We start from the raw sequence: 20,237 nt of genomic DNA, 5'->3' as shown, positions 1-20,237 counted from the left end.
ATCCACTGTTGCACCCATTTTAAATTTCACTTTTTGCATCCCTTTTTACATCTTCATTTGCATCATACTTTGATTCTTTTTTTGCATCTATCATTACATCCACTTTTGTTATGCCACAATTTGCACCATGTTTTGCACTCACTGTTGTATCCACGTTTGCTTCCAATTTTGCATCCATGTTCACATCCTCTTTTGCATCAATTATTGCATCTATTTTTGCATCCACTTTTATGTCAGGTTTATGCATTTGGTTTTGCATCTCGTTTTGTATCTACTTTTGCATCTACTTACAATATATCCATTTTTTGCATCCAATTTTGTTTTTCCTGTTGCATCAATGTTTGCTTCCACTTTTACATCCATTTTTGCATCTTATTTTGCATATTTTTTGTCTATTGTTACATCCACTTTTGTTTCACCATATCTTGCGCCTACCATTGCAACCACATTTGCTTCCACGTTTGCATCCCCTATTGCATCCACTTTTGTTTCATCCATTTTTGCATATACTTTTGTTTCCATTGTTGCATCCACATTTGTTTCACCACAATTTGTGCCAAGTTTTACACCTACCATTGGACCCATGTTTGCTTCCACTTTTGCCTTCATGTTTGCATCCAAGTTTGCATTGACAACTGCATCTACTTTTGCATCCACTTTTGTGTCAGGTTTTTCATGTTGTTGTGCATCTACTTATGTTGTATCCACTTTTCATCCAATTTTACTTCTATTGTTGCCCCAATTTCTATTTTTTTTGAACAAAGTGATAAGGCATCCATCCATTGGGCAAGGAGCAGTGATTTGAGGCAAGTACAATCAACTTCTATGGTGTTTGTACATTAGCTTTGAATATGGAGAAGGTTCATGCCAATGGCAATATGTGCTACATTATTTTGCTTCATTTATGCCAAGTTGGTAGAAATTGTTGATAGTGTTGTGTTATTTGCTTGAATGATTCCTTCTTATCCATGAAGGACTTTTCATACTTCCTTCACCTCAAGTTTACCCATATCAAGCCTGCCATAGAAAGTGAAGCTAGGACTCCTATCCAGTCATGAGAAAAGAGCGATGAGAGAGATACAAAGGCAAATAAATGTTAGGGAACCATTTGCGTGGATAACAAACAAGAACAAGGAATTTAGAGGCAACTTAATTAAACATATATCAAGAATTTGCATAAGAGCCAGATTGAATAAATACTTCGTAAAGTGAACCCAAAGGTTGCCCTAAAACCTCGATACTCATGGGAAGATGAAGCTTTTTTTCCTCTAAGAGATGCATACCTTAAAAAAGACTACATCGAAACCTTGAGAAATGCTTCCACCAGATGAAGCCATGTGAGTTTGAATGAATCCATATCCCAAAATATGTTGTGGGAGCCTAGGGAATTGCTTCGATTACCCACACATAGACCATGTTAAAGCAAGTGAAGGGTGAGGGGAATCAATGTTACACTATTCGATTTTAGAGATGCCCATTAAAAACCTTGGGTTGAGCACCCATTGATGCGTATGAGGGAAGAAAGGCCAAGAATTGTATTTATTACGTGATTGGGTAAGATTTGATGCTCCCATTCAAAATAAATATGCCTTGCTCTAATGTGGAAGCCATATCAGCGCAAAGGCCGACTTCAATATTGAGCTCTTACTTGATATGGAGGAAGATGATTTGATAAAATTTGCTTGCTCTCTAATGGTTGATTTTGATCTTAATATGATTTCCTTTCAAAATTTTGATCTAAAATGGAAAGGAATATCTAATTTTCTCATTTTTTTTCCACTGGAAAAATCCGTAATTTTTCATTAAGATTGGAAAAATTACATATTGTAGATGCTTTACGCATATGCGATTTCCACTGTGTGTATAACAGTGTTCCATATTTACATAAATATATCGTGCAGAGCACTATGTAGTTCTCCGAGAAATAGTTCTGTCATATAAGACTGTTTACATTTTGCCATAAGGCACAAAAATATGCAATTTTCGATCATCATAGATAAACACTGTCTGCATGACAAAAAACAAAAATCCTTTCAGTAATTAAGATTCTGGTGCATGCTGGTATTCTTGGTCTATGTATGGCCGGTGAAAATATCTGTATTCATTCCGTCCCTTCACCTCTGCGATCTCCCATATGCCTCTGTCCATCAACGCGGCCTCCTTGGATAATTTGTCAGCATGGCCGTTATGTTCCCTGTAAATGTGGGAGCACGAGATGTTGTTAAAAGCTGCCTTGAAAATAAAAACTTCATTTAGGATGATGCTGAGTGTGTGTATGTGACAGTCAGATATGCCATTGAACCAATTTATTACAGTTTTTGAATCCTCGAAAATATTGATGCTGGTGCAATGGTGGTGTAGAGCAAAATGGAGAAGATGTCGCAAGGTTATGAGCTCAGCAAAATTATTAGTTCCTGTGCCCAGGCCCGATTTTACAGTGTAATAATGATGTTCATTCAAATGTAATATAAAACCTCCCCCACAGCTTTGATGATTTGCAGCCCCATCAAAGAAGGCCCAAGGGATGTTTTTGTCAATGCAAGGGGGCGAATGAGGATGGCGCTCTTTTGGGGGCAGAGGGTCAGGGAGTTCCTTATAGGCAGCAGTGATAGTGGCTTCGATCAATGGCCAGATGATAGGTCTATTCTCAAATATGGAGCGATTTCGAGCCTTCCAAATCTGCCAGTTTACAAGAATAGGAAGGAGTATACATTTCGATCCCTTATGTTTTTGTGCCCACTTTTCCCAAGCCTCGATCAGGTCCGATCCTTCCCAATTGCCATTGAAAGAGAAGTGATTTGAGAGAGATCGCCAAAATTCTAGTGTAGCATTGCATCTCAAAAAGAGATGCTCTATGGATTCTGATGCGTCTTTGCACAACACGCACCAAGTTGGCCCATGTATTGCTCTGTGCATTAGGTATTCTCCTATAGGTACATTATCTAATTTTCTCATGAATTCAATATTGAGCTCTTACTTGATATGGAGGAAGATGATTTGATAAAATTTTCTTGCTCTCTAATGGTTGATTTTGATCTTAATATGATTTCCTTTCAAAATTTTGATCTAAAATGGAAAAGAAGGTCTAATTTTCTCATGAATTTAGTGACCACCACAATAACATGTTGATATAAATTAATATGCTAAATTTAAATCATACCCACACTAACATGTTGATATAAATTAATATGTTAAATTTAAATTATAGCCAAACTCATTATATATTCTTGATGCTTTATTCTTAAATCAAATAATTTCTAACATCTTTTAATCTAATATATATATATGCTAGATTCCCTTCTCATTATAATTAAATTAGAATCAAAATCCATCTTCAATTTATATACACATTCTAGATTCCCTTCTCATTATAATTAAATTAGAATCATAATCCATCTTCAATTTATATACTCATTTCCGACTATATTTAATTTGTAATATTCGCTTGAAATTTAATAACTTTTATTAAATAAATAAATGTGTAAAGTTTAAAATTATAATTATAATTACGCCATAAGGCGTTTCCCTCTGGGAAGAACTCCCTTATATGCCACCGTGTCCTATTTTCGACCATTGATCTGATGTGTTAGACGATTAAAAGAGATTGTGCCGTTGGATCAGATCATTATAGTTGGAATTTTAATCAGCGCTGGTTGAACTCCCTGTTTATCTCATGCTGGAGAGATTACCCGCTCGAAACCCTTGGCAGACAGTGGTGATGGCTTCGCTGGAGTTTCGATTTCCTTGGCCTTCAATCTGAATCTTTCACAACGACAATCATCATCTCTGCAACTTTGTCATCATTTAGGACCGTGTACATCCGGATTTGGTCCAAATTTGCTTTCGCTTCCTTTGTATTTTTATCGGAGACGGATCGAGGCGAATTAACCTTCGAAGGACCTCGGCATTACGCGGATCGGCACAGGTTCCAGATTCTTCCGAACATTTAACCTGCAAAACCTGTTCCTTTTCAAAGTTACATGCATTACTTGCAGATAATTTGCTGGCCTTTAAATTTTAGCGGTGTGACCTTCCTTTGGCTAGAAAATGTATGTAGCTCGGTGAAATATTTATTTCAAAGCTAACCTGAAAATTTACACCTGAGAACTTATTTTCGGTGAAAATTTTATTTAGGCATTTTACCGAAAATTTTCTTTCTTCATTCCAATCTAGTTCAGAAATGCACCAAATGTAGCTGTGTAACCTTCCTTTGGCCAGAAAATGTATGTAGCTCGGTGAAATATTTATTTCCAAGCTAACCTGAAAATTTACACCTGAGAACTTGTTTTCGGTGCAAAATTTATTTAGGCATTTTACGAAAATTTTCTTTCTTCATTCCAGATCTAGTTCAGAAATGCGCCAAATGTAGCTTCAGCCTCCTAAGATTTTTGTTTTAGGAATGGCCTCAGCGAATGCCGTAGCCAATACTGGTAAAATCAGTAGTTTTACCCCGCACGGTTCTGGATCAAATGTCTGAACGTAACGTTATGTCGTGGACAGTGATGATTGTGGCTTATAGCAGGCATGATCATAACGAGGAGGTTTTTGTAGCCAATACTGGTAAAATCAGTAGTTTTACCCCGCACGGTTCTGGATCAAATGTCTGAACGTAACGTTATGTCGTGGACAGTGATGATTGTGGCTTATAGCAGGCATGATCATAACGAGGAGGTTTTTGATCTGTTTTATCAAATGAAACGGGTAGGTACCAAACCAAATGAGTTTACCTTTGCCAGTATTCTGTCTTCTTGTGCCCACATGGGTGATCTTGAAAAAGGCAAGGAGATCCATGAAGAAGTGATTAGGGGTGGATTCGAGTCTTATGCTTTTGTGCAAAATGCCCTGGTGGACATGTTTGCAAAATGTGGAGAACTGGAGTTTGCACGCCGTGTGTTTGACAAAATTCCCGAACCAGATGTGGTATCATGGAATACCATGGTGGCTGGATATGCTCAGAATGGCCAGCTTGTGGAAGCCCTGAAAATGTTTGAGAAAATGCCTGAAAGAAATGTCGTCTCGTGGAATGCAATGATTACGGGATGTGCGCAGAATGGATATTTTCAGGAAGCCTTGGATCTCTTTTGGCAAATGCCCGAGCCGAATGTGGTGTCTTGGACAGCCATGATTGCATCTTATGCCAGACAAGGGTATGGGCTGGACGCCTTGACATTTTATTGTAAGATGCGGCAGTCTGGTGTTAGGCCAAACAAGATCACATTTGCCAGTCTTCTAGGGGCATGTGCGAGCATGGGTTCGCTTGAACAAGCGAAAGAGATCCATGAAGAAATAATTAGAAGTGGATTTCAATATGATGTCAATGTTGAGAATGCCCTCATAGATATGTATGCAAAATGCGGCGGTATTGACAATGCATTGATTGTGTTTGACAAAATGCCAAAAAGAGATCTGGTCTCATGGAATGTTATGATTGCAGCATATGCTCAGAGTGGATATGTTGAAGAGGCACTGAAAGTCTTTTGGAAAACGCCCATAAGAGATGTGGTATCGTGGAATGTAATGATTACAGGATATGCACAGAATGGGTATCATGATGAAGCCTTGAAACTGCTTTGGGAGATACCCGAACAAGATGTCATCTCATGGAATGCTGTGATTGCTGGTTATGCACAAGCTGGGCGCACAGAGGATGCCCTGAAGCTGTTTCAACAAATGCTGTTGGCCGCTGTGAACCCAAACGCAGAGACGTTTGCTGTTACTCTCCCGGTGTGTTCCGACTTGGCAGCTCTCGAAGAAGGCAAAGAGATCCATGAAGTCATCATTAGAAGTGGATACAGCTGTGATGCCTTTGTGGGAAGGGCTCTTGTAGATATGTATTCTAAGTGTGGGTGTCTAGAGAGTGCACAAAGAGTATTTGACAACATACATTACTGAGACGTTGTCTTGTGGACTGCAATGATTGTAGGGTATGCCATACACGGATGTGCTAAGGAAGCCCTTGAGCTGTTTGAAGGAATGCTACAGTTGGGTATGAACCCAAATCATGTCACATTTCTTGGTGTTTTGTCTGCCTGCTGTCATGCAGGGCTGGTGGATGAGGGCCGCCAGTACTTTGATTTAATGAGTAAGCATTATCACATTACACCTGTGATGGAACACTACAGCTGCATGATTGACCTCCTTGGCCGTGCTGGGAGGCTTGATGATGCCCAAGAGCTTATCAAGAAAATGCCAGTAGAACCTGGTGTTACTGTGTGGGGTTCATTACTTGGTGCCTGCAGAATCCATAAGAATATAGAATTAGGAGAATATGCAGCAGAACGGCTTTTTGAATTGGATCCCGAAAACCCTTCACCTTATGTTCAACTGTCCAATATCTATGCTACCGCTGGTATGTGGAATGACATTGGAAAGGTGCGAAAAATGATGAAAGCCAGGAGGTTAAAAAAGAATCCGGGATGTAGTTGGCTTGTGGTTGGTAAACAGGTATATGCTTTTGCTGTGGGAGACAGTTGACATCTAAAAACTAAAAAGAAACATGGTGAGATTTTATGAGCTAATAACTGCAAGAAAACCAATCAATGACAAGAATCCTAAAGGCCAAGAAAGCTTGGTTATGTGGGTAGGGCTCTAGTGCCCTTGCTTGTTTTGTATTTGATAATTTTGGATTCTTTTGGTTTCTTTGTCTTGGTTCAGAATCTTAATCTCTTGTAAATTTCAAAATTTAGGCAAGGCCATTACTGGCAGCTGGCTCTGTAAAAGAACTTGCAGATCCACTTTTGGAAGATGCTTATGACATGAGGAAGATGAAGAGAATGGTCATTTGTGCAGCATGTTGTCTGAGACAGGCAGCTCAGTTTCGACCTCGAATGAACAGAGTAATCACTCTTATTCTCATTAGTTGCATATATATGTTTCAGTTTCTGATGTCAAATTTAGTTGCTTGAGACATTTCCTTTCCTGTGAGGAGTTAGTGCTAGAATTGTTTTTTCCCATAACAAAGAATGGCACATGAAATATCGAGTTGATATCCTTCTGACATAGAGTAAAGGGTGTTTAGACCTAGTGTTTAGGGTTGTAATCTAAACATTTGTTTAGTAGTTCAATTTGTGAAATCATCACCCTTAAACAGGTTAGCCCTAAATGCTGATGGTGGATTATGGAAAAATATTCAAAGCCTCAATTGCCAATAATCTCTTTTTCCATTAATGAAATATAATATTCTTTGAATATTAGCAAAAGAGATTACATCGTATCTCAAACCAAAGCTTCAGTATGCAAATTACCCCTCCCTGAATAGGCAAGAAGAGCCAGCTAGACCCGGTGCCATCTGAGAAATGGACCAAGCTGAGTATCATGATGTATATTTTGTATAACTACGACACATTTGGTGTGGGACTGGCTCTCTTTCCCAAGGGTAATAATCAAATTGTAAATCTCTCCTTGCAGAAAGTTTAAAGCCTTGGTTGCCCTTGTGTTGCACACAGATAGGGCACTCCTCAGACAATTTAATTACCTGCACCAACAGAATTCACAGAAATGGCAGCCTGAATCAGTTATATATGTTCTTTCAAAAATATATGGATTTAATAATGCAAATGCTATCATATTTCAGGTATCTGGCTCCAGAATATTTCATGTATGGCAAGGTTAATGAGAAGATGGACGTGTATTCCTTTGGAGTAGTTCTTCTAGAGCTAATAACTGGAAGAAAACCAATCAATGACAAGAATCCTAAAGGCCAAGAAAGCTTGGTTATGTGGGTAGGGCTCTAGTGCCCTTGCTTGTTTTCTATTTGATAATTTTGGATTCTTTTGGTTTCTTTGTCTTGGTTCAGAATCTTAATCTCTTGTAAATTTCAAAATTTAGGCAAGGCCATTACTGGCAGCTGGCTCTGTAAAAGAACTTGTAGATCCACTTTTGGAAGATGCTTATGACATGAGGAAGATGAAGAGAATGGTCATTTGTGCAGCATGTTGTCTGAGACAGGCAGCTCAGTTTCGACCTCGAATGAACAGAGTAATCACTCTTATTCTCATTAGTTGCATATATATGTTTCAGTTTCTGATGTCAAATTTAGTTGCTTGAAGACATTTCCTTTCCTATGAGGAGTTAGTGATAGAATTGTTTTTTCCCATAACAAAGAATGGCACATGAAATATCGAGTTGATATCCTTCTGACATAGAGTAAAGGGTGTTTAGACCTAGTGTTTAGGGTTGTAATCTAAACATTTGTTTAGTAGTTCAATTTGTAAAATCATCACCCTTAAATAGGTTAGCCCTAAATGTTGATGGTGGATTATGGCAAAATATTCAAAGCCTCAATTGCCAATAATCTCTTTTTCCATTAATGAAATATAATATTCTTTGAATATTAGCAAAAGAGATTACATCGTATCTCAAACCAAAGCTTCAGTATGCAAATTACCCCTCCCTGAATAGGCAAGAAGAGCCAGCTGCGGTATCATCAAGGTAAGAATGCTTTGTGGAAGGTGGGTCAGATGGTACGCAGAAGAGATGTTGAGATTCATTCTGTCCCTTCAGTGGCTGCAAAAAGTGGATGACAGTTAATTTACCAATCGTTTTAACCATGTAACAAAGGTGCTCAATGTGCATTAGTCATGGGGTGTTTTGTGACAGCTAGAGGGAGGCCTAAAGTCTCAACTCAACTATGCCTTTTCCACCACACACTCACTTGTTGATACATATCATGACAATACTTGTAACTACTAAGGCATTCAGTTTCTGCAACAAACCCAACGACGGAAAGTTTCAAAAGAGAACCGTGCAGAACAATATCTTTTTCTTGCACTACAAATTGTGGTGCCTGAGTGCAGGTTACCCCAGCATGTGATAATTGTACGTGTGTTAATTGGTCTGTGAATTGAAGAATCTAATTTCTATCTATATATATGTGTCCCACAAAGTCCATTCAAACAAATAATATATCACCAAATATGATTCATCCACATAAAAATCACCATCAGCACCAAATGTATGAAAGTTGTATACACATCATGTGAAAAATCTTTTCATCATTCATTGTACTATTCAAAGACTTTTTATAACAAATGATACTTTGAGCCACAATGAAAGGGAGCTTTTCCATAATTCTTCTATGCTTTCTTGTTTTCTATACACATTTTTCTATACCGAAGAATTACAACTTGATCACGGCTATAGTTGTTTTCTAAAACTGCAAGTCATAGCAATAGTAGCAGCAATAGTTCACTAGACTAGGTAATAATTATTCCCTAAGTTAAAATACCCAACACTTTTCCTGTAAACTATACTTTTTTTGGCATCTTCTGAATTTTCTATAGTTATCTGTAGACAAATTTCCTGGCTGCCTGCTCAGTTTGAAAATCCCAATTCAGTGGGGATGCAGATCTCAGTCGGAAAAAACAAAATATAAATCAGGCCCCAGGGCAGAACCTTGATGTATCCCGGGGCACTGTGTACATTATCTGTATCTTCATATAGGTACAAAGGATTGCATTTGCACCATTTTCAAATCTTTTTATATTTTAGACCCGGTGCCATCTAAGAAATGGACCAAGCTGAGTATCATGATGTATATTTTGTATAACTACGACACATTTGGTGTGGGACTGGCTCTCTTTCCCAAGGATAATAATCAAATTGTAAATCTCTCCTTGCAGAAAGTTTAAAGACCTGGTTGCCCTTGTGTTGCACACAGATAGGGCACTCCTCAGACAATTTAATTACCTGCACCAACAGAATTCACAGAAATGGCAGCCTGAATCAGTTATATATGTTCTTTCAAAAATATATTGATTTAATAATGCATATGAGTGCTTGGTTTATCTCACCTTTGGCACACATTTGAAACAAAATAAGTGGCTACACGCTAATTGCTTCGTCTCCACAACGGCATCTGCACATAGATTTATGGGTAGAAGTTTCAGATTTTGTTGTCTGTTGTTAGAATACAGATAAATCATTGAAATAATAATGTAAAAAAAATGAATGTTCTAAGTACCCAGGCATATAGAACAAGTAAGTTACTTATCAATAGCAGATGTTGATGATGCTTGTGTTAAAACTTTGGAAATAGTGGGCATGTTCCCCATTGTTTTCTCTGTAGTATATAATACTGTTTTAATACCATTGGATCCATTAAGATTTGAAAATGGACTCTCTGGAAGGTTCAGATTTTGTTGTCTGTTGTTAGAATACAGATAAATCATTGAAATAACAATGTAAAAAAAATGAATATTCTAAGTACCCAGGCATATAGGACAAGTAAGTTCCTTATCGATAGCAGATGTTGATGATGCTTGTGTTAAAACTTTGGAAATAGTGGGCATGTTCCCCATTGTTTTCTCTGTAGTATATAATACTGTTTTAATACCATTGGATCCATTAAGATTTGAAAATGGACTCTCTGGAAGGTTATGTCCATAGCTGTTGCAAGGAAAGAAACTCACTGATCATTACCTTTTTATAATAATCACCAAAACAAAACAAAGTAGCTTCTATTCAACTACTTCCAGGAACCCATTATTGACAGCTTGTTTTCTAAGTAAAATCTTTGTCATGTTCTTTATTTTACAGAACTGCAGACTGTGGATGAGGGTCTCTACCTTTCTTGATCATCATTGTCCCGCTTAGGCTCATCTTCGTTATTCTCCAGTACCTCAAGCAGGTACCCAAGATGATCAGTTGAAGGAAACTTGTTGAGATCTGCATAAGAGGATGAATGAAATTACTTAAATGCAAAGTGACAGTCTCTAGAGAACATGTCTTGAATAAGTGGGTATCCTAGGTTTACCTTTTGATGCCTTGGATTCTATTTCAGACTGTGGGAATCCATTAGTGAATCTATTCTCGAGGGGGTGAGAAACAATAATAGGTAGTGATGTTGTAGGTACATTTGGGTAAATATCCATTTCTTTCTTTACACCAGCTCTTTCCTTAGGAAAATAAATGTCATTTATAATCAAGCCTTCATAAAACTAGCTGCTATCATATTTCAGGTATCTGGCTCCAGAATATTTCATGTATGCAAGGTTAATGAGAATATGGACGTGTATTCCTTTGGAGTAGTTCTTCTAGAGCTAATAACTGGAAGAAAACCAATCAATGACAAGAATCCTAAAGGCCAAGAAAGCTTGGTTATGTGGGTAGGGCTCTAGTGTCCTTGCTTGTTTTGTATTTGATAATTTTGGATTCTTTTGGTTTCTTTGTCTTGGTTCAGAATCTTAATCTCTTGTAAATTTCAAAATTTAGGCAAGGCTGCTTGTTTTGTATTTGATAATTTTGAATTCTTTTGGTTTCTTTGTCTTGGTTCAGAATCTTAATCTCTTGTAAATTTCAAAATTTAGACAAGGCCATTACTGGCAGCTGGCTCTGTAAAAGAACTTGCAGATCCACTTTTGGAAGATGCTTATGACATGAGGAAGATGAAGAGAATGGTCATTGGTGCAGCATGTTGTCTGAGACAGGCAGCTTAGTTTCGACCTCGAATGAACAGAGTAATTACTCTTATTCTCATTAGTTGCATATATATGTTTCAGTTTCTGATCTTATGTCAAATTTAGTTGCTTGAAGACATTTCCTTTCCTCTGAGGAGTTAGTGCTAGAATTTTTTTTTCCCATAACGAAGAATGGCACATGAAATATCGAGTTGATATCCTTCTGACATAGAGTAAAGGGTGTTTAGACCTAGTGTTTAGGGTTGTAATCTAAACATTTGTTTAGTAGTTCAATTTGTAAAATCATCACCCTTAAACAGGTTAGCCCTAAATGCTGATGGTGGATTATGGAAAAATATTCAAAGCCTCAATTGCCAATAATCTATTTTTCCATTAATGAAATATAATATTCCTTGAATATTAGCAAAAGAGATTACATCATATCTCAAACCAAAGCTTCAGTATGCAAATTACCCCTCCCTGAATAGGCAAGAAGAGCCAGCATATCTACTTTTGCTCCAATATCAAGAGAGTATATAGCTTTCCTGAGAATCACTATCCTAGCTGAAATCTGGATTGCAAGATTTGAATTGAAAGCTTTGGTTTACCCAAATAAGGTGGCTTACCTTTGCATTAAACTGACTTTGTGAAATTTCAAACAATGGATAAATGTTAATATAAGAACGTGAACTTATTCTTCCTCATTGTTTGTCTGTAACTTATTATTGCAGACTTTGAAATTACTACGAGGAGAAGGAGATGACCCACCTTATTGGACCAAGAGGTAATTGACAATGTCCATGGAATTAGATGAATTGATTGAGGATGAATCTGGAGAAAACTCTGGGAGTTGTGACATTCAAACTCATCTATCACTTGCAATGCTTGGAGTTGATGATGATTTGGTATCAAACAGTAGTCCAGATCAAAGTGTAAATCTTGTACATGAGAGAAAAACATTGGAAGATTATTTCTATGGACATTATAGCCGTTCAACAAGCTTTGATTGATTTAAATCTACTTCTTTGAGCTTCATAATTTTTCTTACTCCTTGCTTCTGTAAAAGCTTCAATATTTTATACTTGGTGTATTACTGTGAGCCAATGCCACTACTTAGCTATGTTCAATTTCAATCACTCTCCATATTGGCTGAAGCTGTGTCTGAAGTTGAGTGGAGTCCATGTAAAGTCCCTTGCCAATTCCCTATATAAATGTGAAAGCCATTAGTGGTCACTCGTTTTGGTGACCCACTGGTGCTCACTAGAGCTGAAAATTTTCTTGTCCTTGCCTTTGGAGCAATTGTATGTATGTGGAAGGAAAAGCAATTATGATATCGCTATTGATATGCCAAACCATTGTTATGTACTTTTTTAGGTCTAAAGATGTGTAACTTGTGGTTTAGCTTGGTACATTCTCTTGTATACCAGTTTACTTTGAATTTGTCAATATCATAAGCCCAATAGCGATTTAAGTGTATGTCTGCATGGCAGAACTGCATTGCGGTTTAACTTTTCTAAAATTAAGTTGTATTTAAAGAAATATGGTGTCTAAAAAGCATAGAACTCCAAACATCAAATCTCTTTGCTCCTTGTAGGCTTGAACCAACATCTCTTCTAGAGAAATTCAACAATTCTAATTTAATAATCCTATCGGCCTCTCTTTGTACCTTTTGAGACAATTGCTAGTTCTAGATGGGACATATAACTCCAATGTGCTTTTTCCTTGTTACAGAGAACACAAAAATATTAATGCAGGGTATAACAACTATACCACTAGTACTACAAATCATTTCTGCTCAAAAAGGGGGATTTAAATCATGTAGCAGCTTAAGAGGGGCAGGGTCCAGTTTCAAAAATAGCCTTACAATTGGAGTAATCAAAATAAAATCTGATTCGCTTCATAGGCATAGAGTAAAAAAGTACCAATGAGGTAACGTGCAAGTGGACAATTAAATCATATTCAGCACAAGACCAGCATTACCATGTTAATGACCCAAAGTCAAACTTAGAGATCAGAGCCCTCAATTATAAGTTGGTTGAATTTTATGAGATTTATATGCAATATTAATTCAATAATTAAAAAAAAATATAGACTTAAGCACCCTAAATAAACTTCAATTTATACATCTTTAGAATCTCATTTATGCTACATATCTGCATCTTATGTACATTTTCCCATTCCCATGTCGGAATTGTTCCTCAATTTATGCCTTACGGCGTTTCCTTTGCAACATTTGGTGCAAATGCTAGTTTTTATTTTTATTTAAATAATCAAACCTCATATGTAAGGATAACTTTATGACCCCCCAACTCGTTAACCTTCCATGTTGCATTAAAACCTTATAAATGGAACATTTTATATTATTAAATAATAATATACATTTTTACTTCATTGTTGGGAAGTATAAATTATACCAAACCCTAGCCACACCCCCGAACCCTAACCCCATCAAACCCTAACCTTACCTTAACCCGAGTTCAAAAAAATTACAAAAACCCTTGTTACCCTTTACATAAATTCTTTTGAGTTTGACGAGAGAGGAGTTGCAGTAGCAGCAGCAGGAAGAGCGGATCCACCGAGGGAGGAGAATATGCCGGCAGGCCATGGAGTGCGAGCTCGGACGAGGGACCTGTTCGCCAGGCCCTTCAGGAAGAAGGGATATGCCCCTCTCAGCACATATCTGAGGACATACAAGATAGGGCAGTACGTGGATATTAAGGTCAATGGTTCGATTCACAAGGGTATGCCTCACAAGTTCTACCATGGCCGCACCGGTGTTGTCTGGAACGTTACCAAGCGGGCAATCGGTGTCGAAATGAACAAAGAAGTTCTACATTTTATTTTATTTTCTCCCACATTCGATATTTTTCCATTAAATTTTGTTTCCCCATAAAATGTGTTCTGAGTATGGTGTTTTGAGTCTAATGGAAGTCGATCCTGCGTGTCTTTTCAGCTTGATGTATTTTGGCAAAGTACATTTATAGTATTTTAGGTTGGTTGTTGGTGCAGTTTTCGAATAAATGACGAGAAAATCTTCGATTCTTTTATCAAGTTCTCGTTAAATCTGTTGTTTTATTTTATTCCGATAAAACAGATGTGCATTATTGCAATAAGTTTGCGCTCCCTTATTAATCAGTAAAATTGACAATCGGGTTAAACGTGGCTAGATTTTCTTTCCTCTTATAAGCGACTTGTAATCACAATAGTAAAATTTATTTTTAAGCACCTTGAAAAAACTTATTTATAATCAGGTTTAATATTAAATTTATGAGCTGGCGTCCCTGTTACGAATATGCAGATGGTTTTCGTTTCATATTCTGTTCGTCATCACTCGTAAAAGTTTTTCTATGATCATGCATTTTAACTTTAGATACATGCTCTGGAATGTGCATCCCTGTTATGAATCTTCGCAGCGATAAATTGTTCTAGTCTGCTACATTCAGCTTTGATGTTACTATGATGCAAAGACTGCTTAAGAGTCCCATATTTTAGTATGCCTTCATGAGCTCTTTATCGTCGTCGGGCGTTTCCCCATGGCTTCGTGTGGATGGCACAGGGCAGGTGTAAGCACATTCAAATCTTCCTATAGTTTTTCCTGATTAAATGTGATTTCATTTTAGCCCCTTTGACTGGTGCTTTTATTGGAAACTTAAAACTGTTTTGGCAGTCAAGTGTCAATGGTTTGAATGGTTGGGAGGTAGGTTTCATACTCATCACCCAGGTTCAAATCCCCAATGAGACATTAATCCTACTGTGACCAGGCCAGAAGGGGAGATGTACCCCAGGGGTTTGAACTTCGAACCCGTGGGTATGTATTTGGGCATTTTGGCCCTTGCTAAGTCACAAGTTACCTGTCCGTGCTGGCTTATAGGCCATTGTTTATTTGGACATTTTGGCCCTTGCCAAGTCCCAAGTTACCTGTTAGTGCTGGCTTGTGGGCCATTGTTTATATGGATATTTTAGCCCTTGCTAAGTCACAAGTTACCTGCTAGTGATGGCGTGTGGGCCACCGTTGAGTCACAAGTTACCTGCTAGTGCTGGCGTGTGGGCCATCGTTACTAGTTGGGGGTTTATATGATATAAGCCCAAAATACCTTAGAATTGGTTTTTCCATTGCCAACTAAGCTGAGCCATGGGTGCTAGAGACATTTTAATGTTAAATCATATGTAATGTCTGCATTATTTGAGGGCGAATATGATGCATTTAATTTAATGAGATTTACATTTTTCCTTTCATACCTAACACCTCCAAATTATATAGGAGTTTCCCTTTTGTACTTTTGGGCTAAGTCTCATGGCTTGGGTTTGAGTTTGGGTCGGGCAATTATTAACTTTGGTTTGAGTTCGAGTTTTATGATGAAGTTTGCCATGAAATATCTCATAAAATAGTAAGGAATAAACATCAATAAACATAAAAAATGTTGTCATGAACATGGAAACTGCAAGGGTAGATGACAAACCTGAGTTATGACATGAAGTTATGAATTCTGAGCTTATGGACTTGGTCAATGACTATGGCGTTTGATAAGTTTTGTTAAACCTCAATTTTTTTTTAAGGTTTGCCAAATTTTGAACCTCAAGATTGAAGTTCTGTGAACGTTGTGACATAGCTTTTGGGATGATTTTCTATAAGTATTTACTTGATTCCTCTTGGTTCAAGTCCTACTACAGCTTATCTACTACTGATTATACATGTTCTTTTTGACCTTGTGAGAGTTGGGATAAAAGTTTCTTTGATTAAGATGTATTTGCTTTTATGGCTTGGAATGATTGAGAGTCAGTATTTCTTGATTATAGTTTTTCTGTCTTGGAGTGATTGTAAAGAACTGGAAAGCTTTTCTCTCCACTAGAGTATTTGTGATACTGCAATGGATGGTTTCATGTTTATTATCCAAACTAACATGTCATTTGCACTGTTAGTATCTTTTCAAAACCTTTTTCGATGGAATTATTTTATGTTTTTGTTTCTTAAATTGCCTTGTCTCTTAGATATAATTTTTTGCTTTAGGAACTCCCTCCTACGATCTCATCTCATTTTCAGTTTCTTGTACTGGAATCTGGAATCTATCTTTTTGGATAGAAAAAGACTATTAGTGCGGCATCATGCCTTTTTTGTTTTTTCTTGTTGGGGATTCAAGTGTAAGGACTGAAACTATTGCCATTGCCAATGCATCTAGACGAATACCATTAGATAATTGTTGATGCACCATCTTTTATATCGGTGGTGTTTTCCTCTAATTTATTAAGTAAATCTATTTTTTCAATGGTGTTTTGGATCATAAAATGGATTTTATATTTCTCAATAAATAATACATATTCTATTTTTTCAATGGTGTTTGGGATCATAAAATGGATTTTATATTGCTTAATAAACAATACATATTCTGAAATTTATTTGAGATTTTCTGTATGGCTTTGCTCTTTCAGCGATATGAGCATGAACCCTGGTTTGTACATCCTGTGTTATATCATCTATTTTTTTTTATCATCACAGTGGCACCTTATTTCAGTCTTTGGATACCCATCTATTGCAACTAGTATGCTTGTTTGTGCTTGTCTTGCATTTTTTTTGCATAAATGTTGTACGTATTTGCACTAATAAGGTTGCATGGCAGTCTAGTGCATAGGATTGGTGACATTGGTTTCTCAGGATGTGATTAAATGAACTAAGATTGATAATCCATGCCTGTTTTCATTTTAGTGCCCTCTTGTTTATTCATTTGTTAGAACTGTTGGATCATATGGTTACTGTAAAAGAATTGGTGGAAATGCAATTGGGATGGAGTTCTTTTGTCTTTCCTTGTTCTATGCTGAAGTTCTGTTTGATGATAAGGTTTGTAACAAGATAATCAAGAAGAGAATTCATGTACGAATTGAGCATGTGCAACCATCTAGGTGTGCGGAGGATGCTATATTAAGAAGAAAAAACAATGACCAATTGAAGGTAGAGGCCAAAGCACGTGGTGAGATCATCAGCACCAAGAGGCAGCCTGAGGGCCCTAAGCCAGGATTTATAGTTGAGGGGGCTGTTTTGGAGACAGTTACACCCATTCCATATGATGTTGTTAATGATTTGAAGGGTGGATACTAAGGTTTTAGAAAAGTAACTGGGTTTGGTTCTGGGGTTGGGCGAGGTTAACCAAGACAAAAGTCACTCATCGTAGTGGCCAGAAAGGTTTAAAAGCACTGATAACAACCTTTGTAAGTATATTAAACATGTGATATTTTTTTAATAAATTTTGTACAAGAAAGTCATTGTTATCTAATTTCTCCCTATTTACTGATTGATAGGAACTAAAATATGGAAGACCTCCAAATCATTTGGAAAAGGAGGTGCTGCAGCAAAAGAGATGGGTTGAATTTGTTGTTTGGATGGACTCTATGGTATGTAATCTTATTTGGATTTCCAATATACTTTTAAACCATATTTTCATTTTATTTTTTAGTACTATTAGATATTATATCTTACCTCATTTTATGGTTAACATTGTATAACAAAAACATACGTTGTGTTATGTAATTAATACTAACATGTAATATTGATTTTTTTTGTCAGAATGCTATAGGTAATGATTGCCAAGACGATGATCCAAATTATGTTCAACATATATCAGGAGATGATGAGGATGAGGATGAGGATGATGGTGGTGAAGGAGGAGATGATGATGATAGTTGCGGTGTTGGTGATGATGTGGATCACAGTAATGAGGATGGTCAAGATGATCATGAGGATGATCTTGGTGGTGGTAGCTAGGCATGCACATGCATTGTTTTTTATGAAGAAATTATTGTGTAGAATGACATTGTTATGTTTAGATGGGTGTTGTGAATTTACCCTATATCAATGAGACATTTTGATTTTGTAATCATATGATGAGTTTGATTTATGTATGTTGTTAATTTATCGTAGAATAACGATATTCATGAAATATTTTGATTTGTTAATCATATTTGAATTTTACTTGTTTTGATTAAAAATAATACTGATTTTATTAGTATTATGTTGCTATTTTATACATGTTTTGAAAATTGTTAATGACACATTGTTATTTTTTTGGATGGATGTTGTCAATTTCTCTTAAATTTCTTTACAAATGATTTTGAATTGTGATATCTGCTTTAATGATATTTAGAAACTATCATATATTTCACTATGAATATATAAAGGGGGTCATATATGTAAAGAGAAATATACTCTATATAAGAAGTCAAATGCGGATGTAACCATGGATGCAAAATTGAAAGTAAAATTGGATGTTAAACTAGGAATTAATACAAAATGAAAACAATTGACATACAAAGTGTTTTAAATTAGAAGTTAAAAATTGTGCAATAGTTGACACAAAGAAGGGAACAAAACATGGCATACAAAAGGATATCAAATTGGGCAAAAACAAGGACACATAAATGGGCACCAAATTAGATGCAAAAAAAGACAACAACTAGATGTAAAATAAGATGCAAAGTTGAGCGTTAAAAAGAAGCGAAAAATGTTACAAATTAATATGCCAAATGATGATGCAAATAATGGTGTAAATTTGGGATGCAAACTTGGGTGCAAAAAAGGAAAAAAAAAGATGTAAGAAAAGACATAAAACAAGATGCAAAATGGGGCTGAAAAAAGGTGAAACCAAGGATGCCATATTGGATGTAAAAAATGATTCCTAATCACATGCAAATTTAGGCTCGAACTCAGACACAAAATTATATGCAAATGTGGACACAAAATGAGGCAAAAAAAGATGCAAATTTGGATGGTGAAAACGATGTAAAACTAGACACCAAAAAAATGCAAAATTGGATGAAAAAGTCGGTGTAAATAATGGTGCAACATTGGACACAAGTAGACACAAAAAAATGGTGCAAAAAGGGGCATAAAATAGCTTAAAATTGGATGCAAAACTTGGTGCAAAAACAAATACAAAAGTAGACGTAAAAAATGGCTCTAAATTGAATGTACCATTAGACACAAAATAAGATGCAAAGGTGGACACAACACATGACTCAACATAAGATGCAAATATAAATGCAAATTTGGATGCTCAAAATGATGTAACATTAGATGCAAGAGATGGTGTTAAAAATGATGCAAAATTGGATGAAACAAATGACGCAAAATATGGTGCAAAATGAGATGGGAAAAATGAAGACAAATCAAACGTAAATGTGGATGTAAAAAATGGTCCAAAAAAAGATGCAAAAATGAGCACAAAAATGGATGCAAAATTTGGTGCTAAATCAAATTCAACATATGGTGCAAAGATAGGCACCAACGCTGGTGCAAAAATAGAAGCAAAAACTAGTGTAAGACTAGATACAAAACCTGGTGTAAGACTAGATGCAAAAACTGACACAAAATGGATGCATAAAAAGACGTTAAATTGGATTCAAAATACAGTGTAAACTTGATGCAAATGATGGTGCAAAAATGGAAGCAAAGAATGACACAAAATAGGAAGCAAAAGAGAATGAAAAATAGATGCAAAAAATGACACAAAACTAGAAGCAAAACCTGTCATAAAATAAGATGCAAATCTTGGTTCAAAATTTGAAGCAAAAAATGATGCATAGTTTGGTGTAAAAAATGATGCAAAATCTAGCGTGAAAAAGGATGCAAAATCAGGTGCAAAAAAGGACGCTTTAAAAATTGTACAATAGAGCCAGATTTAGCGCCAGGTTGCTCATCACAATTACAAAAAAAATGCACTAAAATCTGTCGCTAAATCTGGCGCAAATCGCTGGTTTTGTTGTAGTGACACTTGGACTGTATTTCCAATCTGCTTGTGGTTAGGAAAAAGAACAAAGATATAAAATTATGTATTGATTTATGTGATCTTAATA

The 20,237-nt window shown here is 36.4% G+C and overlaps 2 protein-coding genes and 1 long non-coding RNA gene across 3 annotated transcripts; all 3 read left to right on the top strand.

The window, feature by feature from the left end:
* Positions 1-4,617: 4,617 nt before the first annotated feature.
* Positions 4,618-11,435, top strand: LOC149147824 (pentatricopeptide repeat-containing protein At2g13600-like). Its single transcript, XM_089441959.1, has 6 exons — positions 4,618-5,842; positions 5,924-6,444; positions 6,687-6,814; positions 7,574-7,721; positions 7,828-7,977; positions 11,307-11,435. Exons 1-6 carry the CDS (start codon positions 4,618-4,620, stop codon positions 11,433-11,435), a joined length of 2,301 nt encoding a protein of 766 aa, XP_089298085.1.
* A 2,484-nt stretch (positions 11,436-13,919) lies between these two features.
* LOC149147823 (large ribosomal subunit protein eL21x/eL21w-like) lies at positions 13,920-17,531 on the top strand. Its single transcript, XM_089440132.1, has 2 exons — positions 13,920-14,223; positions 17,230-17,531. Exons 1-2 carry the CDS (start codon positions 13,987-13,989, stop codon positions 17,485-17,487), a joined length of 495 nt encoding a protein of 164 aa, XP_089296258.1. The 5' UTR covers positions 13,920-13,986; the 3' UTR covers positions 17,488-17,531.
* A 112-nt stretch (positions 17,532-17,643) lies between these two features.
* LOC149147822 (uncharacterized) lies at positions 17,644-18,325 on the top strand. Its single transcript, XR_016262290.1, has 2 exons — positions 17,644-17,780; positions 17,953-18,325. It is a non-coding gene; the product is annotated as an uncharacterized LOC149147822 (long non-coding RNA).
* Positions 18,326-20,237: the final 1,912 nt, after the last annotated feature.

This window comes from Pinus tabuliformis, chromosome 9 (genome assembly GCF_031772625.1).
Source record: "Pinus tabuliformis cultivar Carrire ecotype Pingquan chromosome 9, CPIR1, whole genome shotgun sequence".
In the NCBI taxonomy this organism is placed as follows: Eukaryota; Viridiplantae; Streptophyta; class Pinopsida; order Pinales; family Pinaceae; genus Pinus; species Pinus tabuliformis.
The sequence above is the reverse complement of the archived record's forward strand: the minus strand, read 5'-3'. Positions and strand labels throughout refer to the sequence as shown.

Excerpts from the sequence above, each read along its gene's own strand:
- LOC149147824 (XM_089441959.1), top strand. The coding sequence starts at position 4,618 with ATGTCGTGGACAGTGATGATTGTGGCTTATAGCAGGCATGATCATAAC. Across the intron at positions 6,815-7,573 it reads TGTCTGAGACAGGCAGCTCA|GTATCTGGCTCCAGAATATT; the intron begins GTTTCGACCTCG and ends ATCATATTTCAG. Across the intron at positions 7,722-7,827 it reads AAGAAAGCTTGGTTATGTGG|GCAAGGCCATTACTGGCAGC; the intron begins GTAGGGCTCTAG and ends TTCAAAATTTAG.
- LOC149147823 (XM_089440132.1), top strand. The coding sequence starts at position 13,987 with ATGCCGGCAGGCCATGGAGTGCGAGCTCGGACGAGGGACCTGTTCGCC. Across the intron at positions 14,224-17,229 it reads GTGTCGAAATGAACAAAGAA|GTTTGTAACAAGATAATCAA; the intron begins GTTCTACATTTT and ends TTTGATGATAAG.